Source organism: Magnolia sinica, chromosome 13 (genome assembly GCF_029962835.1).
Source record: "Magnolia sinica isolate HGM2019 chromosome 13, MsV1, whole genome shotgun sequence".
NCBI lineage: Eukaryota > Viridiplantae > Streptophyta > Magnoliopsida > Magnoliales > Magnoliaceae > Magnolia > Magnolia sinica.
In genome coordinates, this window is record NC_080585.1 from 36,759,371 (window position 1) to 36,770,721 (window position 11,351).

Below are 11,351 nucleotides of genomic sequence, written 5' to 3' on the forward strand. Positions count from 1 at the left end.
GGGGCCATGGTAAGGGCCGTTCGGTGACGCTTCAAACTTAGAAAAGGTATGGCTGTGCGGCAATCCAGATAGTCCAAATGACTGACGGCTAAGTAGATAATAATAACTTATTTTTTGCTTGTGCTTTGGACTACTCACTATGGTAAGTTTAACCATCCATTTAATATACACCAATCAGATGGATAGGATTGCCTTGATTGGTGTGGATTTAGATATATGCTCCATCCAAAACTGGGCCCACAATATGGATGGTCCGGATAGCTCTAAATCGGTGGTCCACCTGGGTGGGGAGGTGAGCTACCACCAACTTTTAAATGGTCCCCAGAGCTAACATGAGGAGTGCATCAGATGGTATGTAAACAAGACAGTGGACCCATTTTGCTCGATTCTATCAGTGCGACATCTATTTGAACTGATTCCCATGGTGTGGCCCACCTGTGTCTTGAATAGATCTGATTTTTGGGGCTCATGTCAAACATAGGGTGATCCACCTGATGCACGGGGTGGATCTGATCCACGTGAAATCGTTCTGTCCATGTCAGCAAATATAATGCCCTCCGTATGTCCGTACAGAACTCACGCAAGAGGACACCGGTTTCCCATAACCCAAAGATCAGAAGGGCCCACCACAACGTTAGCATGAAATCCACTCTGTCCATGAGTTTGGCCAGCTCATGTCGGCATCCGGTGGGGATTGAGCACTACTCCCCCAGGACCTAGCTAGAGACGGATCGTACTGTCAGGGGATCTGTGGGGCCCACCGTAATGTATGTGTTTTATCCACGCTGTCCATACATTTTGAAAAACCATTTTAGATGTTGGTCCCAAAAATGAGACAGATCGAATGCTCAAATGGACCACACCACAGGAAACAGTGGGGATTGAATGCCTACCGCTGAAAACCTCTTGGGGGATACAGAAGTTTTGGATGAAGCTGATATTTATGTTTTCGCTTCATTCAGGTCTAAGTGACCTTATTGACAGGTTGGATGGAAAATAAACATCACGGTGGGCCCTGGGAATGTTTCAACAGTGGGGATGATTATCACCACCGCTTCATGTGGTGTGGTATACTCAAGACTTCAATCTACCTCTTCTTTTGGATCATGCCCTAAAACTGTACTTTAAAAATGGATAGACAGCTTGGATAAAACGCATTCATCAAGGTGGGCCTAATAGAGCCCCTGACAGGACCTTTTTCATCTCTAGCTAGGTGCTGGTGGGGGTAGCAAAGGATGAATGAAATGGGCTACACGACGAGAAGTAATAGAAATTGAACGCCTACTATTAAAAAACTTTCATGGGCCCACATAATTTTTCTGGCTGATTTTAAATTTTCCCTCCATCCTAATGGGAGCCACCTTATGAACGGTTTGGATGGCATATAAACATCGCAGTCAGCTCCAATAACGTTTCAACGGTAGTCGTTTCTTTCTCCACTGTTTCCTATGGTGGGGCCCACTTGACTCTTGGATCTATCTCAATTTTAAGATCGCAAACTAAAGTGATCTAAAGAAACCGATGAACGGAGTGGATTTCACAAGTACATCACGGTGGGCCCCACGGAACTGTGGGTCACAGCAAACTCTCGTCCGTTTTAGGGAGCTAGAGCGTGTCGGGTAGCTGCCTCGAGGAAACAAAAGGAAACAAAAACAAATGTTCCCATGTGACGCGAGTTTTTGGAAGCGAGTCGCGAGGGATGGAAAAGGTAACGAGAGCAGTCGTTTGTCCGTTGCGATGGACGGTGTGGTAGGAGCTCGTGCTTTGGAGGGGCCTTCCACATGTGGCCCACTTCCGTCGCTTTGTGGCCCACCTTTTTTTTTAAAGATATCATCCGAAGAATGTTGCCACATCTCAGGACACACACTAGGACAAGTGCCATATATTCCTTCCTCTCTCCACATCTCTCCCACGTGCAAGCTCACCACACTTGTCTAATATCCAAGGTTTAAATCATAGATGACTTAGTGAGTTGACTCAATGAGTTTTTACTTGACTCAATTTATATATGATAATTAACTAATCATAGATAACTCCATGAGTTGACTCAATGAGATTTTACTTGACTCATTTTATATATGATAATTAATTAATCATAAATGACTCAGCGAGTTGACTCGATGAGTTTTTACTTGCTCATTTTATATATGATAATTAATTAATATGAGTTTGGCTAAGGTCCCCACCTTGATGGGACACCAAATCATTAAAGTAACACATTCAATCTTTCATACAATCGAAAAATTAAAATATATAATAATATTAAAAAGCCTACCAAATGATCCAAGCATCGAAACAATAGCACGGAAAATAAATGGTCAAGATTGAGTAGATAAATAAAATAGGTCCAATCATCATTGTAATCATCCATACAAACAAATCTACTTTTTATTGCTTATGATTCCAGAGTAGCACTTTTGTTTAATGATTGTAGCCATGTGATTTATAACTTATAAAGCTAGTTGATTGTAATAAATAAACCGCACTCATTATTATGACTATTCATTCGGCGTGATTCTCGTGCTATTGCTTGCTCTCAATGGGACCATCGAATGAACCGTTCTGATTGATGATTGGGCATTCTACTTGTCATTATAAAGATACGGGAACATTACTAACGTCCCCATGAAAGTGGGGCCAATTATTGAAACCCAACTCATATTTTTATAAACATTTCAATAGTTATATATGGATAAAATATAAAAGTAGTGGTAGTTGCAAGGTATAATGTATGGTCGGAAACATTGTTTCTTTTTTTACCTCCGGTTCAAATCTCTTTTCTTACTTTTATTAAAAGGATGGTGTTCAAATCTCCTTTCTTACTTTTTATTGAAAAAAGAGCTTTTTAAAAAAAATGACTCGTTTCCAATCATGTTTATTAGACCATGTCTTCGTCATGACTCCATGATTCCCATTGAATCATAGCGACTCAATTAATTTTCGAGTCAAGTCTTAAAGTTTTATGTTATGGCTCACTAGAGTTTTGGATTAGGCTAGAAATTGAGCCCATAGAGTTTCGTGGGTGCCACGTCACATTGACTATTCAAATTCCATTCCCATGATACATGTGTAAAGGTGTGCACAGGTGCTCATGTAAGGTGTGTAGGTGAGCATTTTTATATATATATATATATATATATATATATAGAGAGAGAGAGAGAGAGAGAGAGAGAGAGAGAGAGAGAGAGAGAGAGAGAGAGAGAGAGAGCATGCACACCTTTGTACACGTGTCATGGGCGTTTAATCCAAATGGTCCATGTGATGAGGAATAATCCCATAAATCTCCAAGGGACGAATTTTCACCTTGATCTAAAATCAAGGGAGAACTATTTTCATTTTTCATGACCTATTAAAGTTTTAGATCAAATTAAAAATTGGGCTCGAGGGGTTTCATGAGGTGCTACTTCACATGGATCGTTCAAATTTTGGAGTCACATCACGTATAATGAGTTCTAAAAAAAAGTGCAGTTGAGCATTTGGTGTCACATCACTAATAATGAATTCTCAAAAAAGCGTAGCTGAACATTTGGTGTGTGTGTGTGCGCGCACCTCCAAAGCAAGCAACTTGGACTTTGCAGAGTGAAGTCATTGAGTTTTAGCACCGATGTCTAGCTTGATGCTATTAGCATTGCCCATGAACAACGGGGCTATATCAGCCCGAAACAACCTAATATAGTCATGTCGGTGGTGAATGACACAATTATGCATGCACCAATGCTAGACATTTATGTCTAACCCTCCCTTTTGGTGTTCTTCATTTGTAAAATGACATGACTTCAAACTCCGGCATTTACATAAAACTTGGGTATTGCATCAATCTGCAATGAGCTCATTTTGCCTATCGTGTTTTGAATTAGTACTGATCAACATGAAGGGGAGTTTTGATACTCTTGGTAGTGTGACTGTTGATATGCAGTCTCTTAAAATTTTCATGCTTAAAATCTCTACTATATAATGTGAGTAGCTATGGATATCTAATTTTATCATCCATGGTCTTTTAAAAAAGATATTGCTAGTTCTTTCAGACGAATGAAGGAGATGGTATTTAAGAAATTTGATGTTTTCATCACTTAGGAGTATCCGTGCCTGCTATATGTAGCCTGCAACCAACCATTTCCCTCTCAACCAACCTCTTTCCTAAGGCATGACTTGCACCCTTTTTCTCTTCATCTCTCTCTTCCCGCTAGTATAAATAATTTAAGGCTCTTTTAAATCTTAAGTTACTTATACCATAAGTTACTTATCTTATTTTTTATTTATTAAGAAAATAAGTAGGTTTAGTAAACAACTTATCAACTTCTTCTCTCTTTAAACTCTTCTCTGCCTCTCTTCAACAACTTATGAAAAGTAAAAGAGCTAAAAAAAAATTAATCAAAGTATAGTACTTTTAAGTTTTAAAAAAAAAAGTTACTTAAAGCCAAACTTACCTATATGAGATAAGCTAGTTATCTATTGTTGTAAGTAGAAAAAGTAACTCATACCATCAAATGAGCCCTTAAAGTAACTATTTGAATTATGGGTTTTAGCTTAAATGTGGCATGTATTAAATAAAAAAGGGGCTTATTTGATTATCTAATAGGGGTGCACATCGAACTGTGGAACTGGACTGGAACCGACCAAGCCGTACGGTTTGGTCTGATTCTAAAGTGTATCGGTTTCGGTTCCAAAAATCAAAGATTCGTTTAGTTCTGTTCGGTTCTCGATTTGAGGGTATGTAGAACCGAACTGTGAATCGATTCATAGAACTAAACCATGGATTCGAACCCGGAACCAAACCTATATTTAAAATTAAAAAAAAAACTTAATACCCTTCACATATTCACGCCGACCTTACTGCAACTACCCCCGATCTCTCTCTCTCTCTCTCTCTCTCTCTCTCTCTCTCTCTCTGTCTCTCGTTGATTCTCTCTTGCTGGTTCTCTCTCCAAAAACTGTGGAACCAATTCAGAATCAAAATCGGTTTTAACGGTCCGGTTCCGGTTTGGTTCTAGGATGCTAACAGTCTGGTTCCGGTTCCGGTTATCCTAAAACTATTAGTAATAATTCGGTTCCAATTTCACCTCAGAATCGGACTGAGCTGGCCCATATGCACACCTATTATCTAACCATCCGATGGATGAACATTAACTAAAATGTTGAAAATGAAAAGTATACAATTAACCCATTTCAACCAAAAAATGTCCATAGTTTAGTATTATAGATCATCCAACAACTTGGGAATATCATTTAGGGCCCCCTTGAATGCCACCCAATAAGTAACCTCTCCTGCTTATAAGTTAATTACTTATCCTAAGTTAGTTTGATAAATACCATTATAAAAGTAACTTGTATGATAAAAGTTACTTATCTTTATGGTTTTTAACTTTTCCTTCCCTTACCCCTCCATGTAATGGATGATCAATGTTATAGGTGGCCCACGTAATGAACGGTCCACATTAAAGGTAGGGCCGACACAATGGATGGTTCATATTAAAGGTGGACCCCATATAATGGATGAGTTATATTTTTGTACGCTAAGATAACATATGGTCCACATCAAAAGTCAAACCTTCATGATAAATGACTGATATATAAATTAAGTGGGTACTATAAATGGATGACCCACTTCAAAGGTAAGACCCTCATGATAAACAATCTACATCAATGGTTGATGGTGAGCCCACATGATGGATGGCCCACGTTAAAGTGCACCCCACATAATGGGCAGTCTAAATGAAAGGTTGGCCTCCAATAATGAATGGCCCACATCCAAGGTGAGCAACACATGATGGACCCACATTGAAGGTGGGGCCTACATGATGGACACTCTACATCAAAGGTGAGCTCCACATGATGGGTGATGGATATTAAAGGTGGCCCCATATGTTGAATGACCTATATCAAAGTAGGCCCCATATGATGAACAGCTCATATAAAAGGTGAGGCCCACACGATGGATGTGGGCTCTACATGATCAGTGATGGATGTTGAAGGTGGACCAAACAAAACGTGAAGGAGTGTAAGTACTCACGTTCCATAATTTAGCTAATCTAATTGTTGTTAATGCATCGTAGGTGTCTAAAATAAAAACACCAGTCTATCAAGTGTCACCTTGTGCTAGTGTATGACATAGCTACCTAACCTAAAATAGTAATATTCCCAGGCGAGATCCCGCCATAAACATGGTGGAATGATAAGAACCACCTGTGTCTTCCCAACAATGAGACACAATGAGACAACTACACCGAATGGATGAATGATATGCGTGTAGTTGAAAGTGGACCACTAAAAGCAAATCTTTTATTAGTTGTAGGCAACTCAATAAATAAATGGTCTAGATCATTATTCAGCGTATTATTGGATCATAGATCATACAGATCAACGAACACATGATGGTTGCTTTACACGTGGGTCCCATGAGACGACACCTGCTGGCGTTGGTGACTCGCCACTTTCCACGTAGACAAAACCAATCTCATTCCCAATGACCGTGGACATGTGGAGCACCTCATCATCTTATTTTGTGCAGGAATAATCGGCTGACGATCGTTCCCATTCCAACACACGTGCGCCGCATGTACGCGTGTCAGACTGCTTCGCTTACAAGACACTGCATTTCTCGGATTCGGCACTGACCACTTGGGTCGGTACTGGTCGGTGTTCTGTAGCCCTACAATGATGTATTGTTCTATCCATTCCGTCCATCTATTTTTTCAGCTAATTTTATGAAAGTAGACCAAAAATTAGGCAGACCCAAATTTCAGGTGGACCACACCATAGGAAAGAGTGCTGATTGACACCCACTGATAAGAACTTCTTGGGGTCCACAAAAGTTTTAGACCAAGCTGATATTTGTATTTTCACTGCATCTATGTCTTCTTGACCTTACAAACAGGTTGGATGGAAAATAAACGTTACATTAAGTGCTAGGAAGTTTTTAATGGTGGGCGTTCAATCACTGTTGTCTCATGTGATGTGGTCCACCTGAGATTCAACTATGCCTCATTTTTTGGATTAAAATACATACATTATGGTGGGACCCACAGAACCGACCAGATGAAGGGGTCACTACCGAATCTGATTCGTTTCATTTCTTGAAGGAGTGAAAGTTGGATGGTCTGGAAGAGGGGTCATAGATGATACACAGGCACATAGAAATTATTGATAACTTGCACACGTGGCATTTAAACCGTTTAAATTACGCTAACGAGTTCAGAGTATCATGAACCAAATATATAAGATTACTTTATTATATTCCAATATCGGATTGGGTGGACATTTAGAAACGAAAATGCCCAACGGCCCAAATTCCACTTGTCCACGAATCAGAGGTCAGGATTATTCAACAATCTGAGTGGGCTGCACAGTCCAGACAGTTTCAGTTGAGTTTAATACGTAAAATTTTAAGTGCCTGCGTATCAAGCGTTATAGGCAGCCGGAGTATAAAACTCCTCCGATGGATAACGTACTGCCACTTTTACCACAGTTTCCCACACCACCAGTTTCTTCGGCCAATGTCTCAAATGTACAGAACATCCGATCCATGCAAAAGGGTTGGGAACGTCATAAATATCACCAGCGCAAAAATCAAGCTGATAAAAAGCATCACGTGGGCCACAATAATTAGAAAAAAAAAAACCCATAACACCTGTCTCCCACAACTCTTTAAAGGGTCATCTTGGTTTTCACAATGTACGGTCATCATGATGGGCCCAGCCTTTTGGACGGATCGGATGTTATAAAATTGGCGGGAAAAAGACACGGAGTGGGACAAGCCTATAAAATTTTTAAAAAAAATAATAAAAAAGAGAAAAATAAAGGCCGGAAAGATTAAAAGAAGAATCCCCCTTAGCATTATTATCCCATTATCAAGACCCACAAATAGGGGGTAAGCGACAAGAGACTATGCGCTTGTATTTCAAAGACCCACCTTAGCTCCATTAGCCCCTTTTGAGCTGTTGGAAAAGAGAGTGTTTTGGATGCGGTACACGTGTATTCACCACCTCTTTTTTCTTGCTTTTTTTAATTTTTTTTTCTAGCTAAGGTGGCACAGTTAAGATATTGAACCCAAGTGATTTATTTATCAAATCCGAACCGTCCATCAGATTTTTCGTTTAAAATTACTTTTGGGTTTTAAAAATCATCTGAAAGTAAGATTCAGTGGACCACAAAATATGGAGCAATTTTAGAGGGGATGTCCACCCTTTGGGGACCACTATATATATACGTATTTTTTACAGAGAATCTAGCCCGTCCAGATCCTTCATCTGCCACGGAAGAACGGTTATGACAAAGAAAAAGGCTGTTCTACAACTTAGGTGGGCCCAGTTTGAACAACGGTGGCATCTCCTTTCAACATGCTCGAATTTTGGATCTAGCAGATTTTCAGTTCTTGGGGGGGCTAATAACGTGAGGAGACACACAGATGGACGGATTGGATGTGATAAATACATGACGTGGGTCCCACATCTGGCTGGTGGCACTGTAAGCTTAGGGTGGTACCGGACCAACCGGTACCACTGCCACGCAACTCTTTGTTTAAAAAAAAAAAAAAAAAAACTCCTGTGCTTTGCTGGACTACTTTTTTTTATATCTTCCCCGTTATTCCTTGCACCGATTACAACCTTACTCGATCTCTCTCTCTCTCTCTCTCTCTCTCTCTCTCTCTCTCTCTCTTATTTCTTTCTTTCTCTCTCTTATTTCTTTCTTCTTGAAATCTTTCCTCTCCTTTTCAAATCCACCTTTCTCTATCACTGACAGCTACTCTTTTGGATTGATCCCAGCCCTTGTTTTTTGTCCCGGTTGCTACTCGGATGTTTATTCTCACTCGTTCCCTCCGGTCGTTTTCTGAAGACCACGACAGAAAGAAGAGCTGATGGGGATGGCTGTAGTTGTCGCTGTAGTAGCACTCTCCGGTGTGGTTGTAGTTGTGGATGTTTGATTTTCAAGAAGCCATTTGGAGAATGCGTCCAACGTCTTCATATCTGCTCTGTAATGCTTCTGTGTGAAGTCAAGCAGAGCCGACCATGTGAAGTCCGGGTACTTCCTTGGGTGCTGCCCATCCACAAGCCTACTCGGCGGATTCACCACCTTCTCCATCTCAGGACATAGGAAGAAAGCTAGAGATTTTCTCGGCGTCTCGTTATTCACAACCGCTCTGTGTAAGCAGCTCTTGAATCTCCCATTCGATAGCGCCTGACCCAACAAACAAAAATTCAATCCAATCCCACTCTTCTTCAAGAAATACATGTAATTGAGAGTATTCTAGTATATAATCATGGAGAATTATACTAATATACTATAACAAATACATACCATGAAGGTATCGCCGATGTTGATGACGAAAGCATCTGTTCTTGGGCTTATAGACCGCCATTCATCATCAACGAAGACCTGTAGACCACCGACTGAGTCCTGGTGGAGAATGGTTAAAGAGGTGGGGTCACAGTGCGGTCCGGTTCCAAGAGTGAGATCTGGTTTCTGGCATGGTGGGTAGTAGTTAAGTCTCATTATCGAGTCATTCCCTTGAAAGAAGTCTCTGAAATGCATCCGGCCCACTCCAAGACTCAATCCAAGAAGCTCCATGATCCGAAGAGAAAGACTAGACATCGCGTCACAGTACTGTTGGTATACCACACTGCAATGAAATGAAAGAAAACTATAGTTGAATAAGCAACAATCTAAGTACTGTTCTACTATGTGAATTGAGAAGAATAAGCAACAATCTAAGTACTATTCTACTATGTGATTTGAGATTCAGCTCTGTGTCGCATCGATTCATTAAAAAAAATAATATTATTCTACTATGTAAAAGACTACATGAAGTAGTTAATAAAGATAATAAAAGATAAAAGATAAGTGAGTTTTATTCTACTAACAAAAATGAATGGAAAGAATAACCCAAGAGGTCGATGAAGTAAGCAGTCATCTAAGTACTATTTTACTATGTAGGTTAAGATTCAACTCTGCATCGCATCGATTCATAAAGAAAAAAAAACTATTCTACTTTGTAGAAGAATACATGAAGTGGTTAATGAAGATAATGAAAGATAAAATTTAAGTGGATTTTATTCTACTAACCCAAATGGATGGAAAGAATCACCCAAGACATTGATGAAGTAGTCCTCGACTACTGGTCTTCCGTTATGAAATTGAAGGTCGTCTTGCGGCGAAGGGGAGTATTGGAAAGATAGGGTCTCTTTCCATGGTAATTTGGAGGAGAATCTGCCAGTGAAGCTGCTGGCATACCCACAACTCTCTCCGGGTTTTCTTTGAGCTCTCATTTTCTCGGTGAGCGGCATTGTGAAGAAGTAGTCTACGCAGCGGTGAGCCTCGTTGATGAGGCGAGCATCAACGCCATGGTTGATGACTTGAAAGAATCCATGTTTCCGACACGCTTCTCCGGCTAGTCTGACTGCTTCGTCAGAGGACTCTCCAAGGAAGCATTGGAGATCGATGAGTGGAACGAGTAGTTCTTCAGCTTTGAGAGACGGCTTCTCTTCTTCAGGCCAAATGAATTGGACGGGTATGTTGGTTTCGTAGCGAAGTCGGGCTGCATCGAAGATGAGAGGTTGATCATGGTTGTGGTGTGGTCCACTGCAGTCTTCATCTTTTTTGGAGGGTGGAGATGGTGAAGGAATGGGTGCACTAGAAATGCAGTCCATGATGGCCATGTAGTTGAGAAATGAAGTAGTTACTTAGAGAAAAGGTGTGAATAGAGAGAGAGAGACAGATAGAGATAGAAGTTGGAGAGTGTGGGAAGAGAAAAGCCAAGGCCGACCCTTGGGGAAGTCGGAAAACAAAAATCGGAATCTTGTGGATTCACCTGGTCGTCATATCTGGTGGACGGAACGGGAACTTCCCCTATCTATATATGTAAGAAAAGATCCAGTGCTCTAGCAGACTAGTTTTAAGTTATAATACTTCTACTTGTATCAGAACGTTTACATTGTTTAATCAGTCAATCCAAGCTGTCCATTGGCTTAGGCATTCATTTTAATGGCCACCATTTAAAATTCAAACTCATCAGACACTTACACTTACGTCGTCTAATTGGCTAATCCGGACTGTCATTTAGATTTGTCGTGCATTTTAAAGGCCTACATGTAGAAATTAGACTCATAGGATGCTTACACGGTCTAATCGGCCGATCTGGACTGTCCTTCGTCTTTGGATTGCATTTTAAAAGATACCATTTAAAAATCACACCTATTGGAAGGTTCAAATTATCCGATCAATAGGATATAAATGGACGGTCAATATCATTTTATTATGGCCCATCACTAGGGTTATCGTAGAGTGCTAAGAATCCCATCGATAGGTTGGGAAATGGGTGGCTATGGATAAATAATTATTCACAGATAGGTGTGATC

At 40.4% G+C, this 11,351-nt stretch overlaps 1 protein-coding gene across 1 annotated transcript; it reads right to left on the reverse strand.

The window, feature by feature from the left end:
- Positions 1–8,665: 8,665 nt before the first annotated feature.
- Positions 8,666–10,799, reverse strand: LOC131223590 (gibberellin 20 oxidase 1-D-like). Its single transcript, XM_058219024.1, has 3 exons — positions 10,060–10,799; positions 9,295–9,616; positions 8,666–9,174 (listed from the first exon to the last, which is right to left on the reverse strand). The coding sequence occupies exons 1-3, from the start codon at positions 10,650–10,652 to the stop codon at positions 8,803–8,805; spliced, it is 1,287 nt and encodes a 428-aa protein (XP_058075007.1). The 5' UTR covers positions 10,653–10,799; the 3' UTR covers positions 8,666–8,802.
- Positions 10,800–11,351: the final 552 nt, after the last annotated feature.

Excerpts from the sequence above, each read along its gene's own strand:
- LOC131223590 (XM_058219024.1), bottom strand. The coding sequence starts at position 10,652 with ATGGCCATCATGGACTGCATTTCTAGTGCACCCATTCCTTCACCATCT. Across the intron at positions 9,617-10,059 it reads GATTCTTTCCATCCATTTGG|TGTGGTATACCAACAGTACT; the intron begins GTTAGTAGAATA and ends ATTTCATTGCAG. Across the intron at positions 9,175-9,294 it reads ACATCGGCGATACCTTCATG|GCGCTATCGAATGGGAGATT; the intron begins GTATGTATTTGT and ends TTGTTGGGTCAG.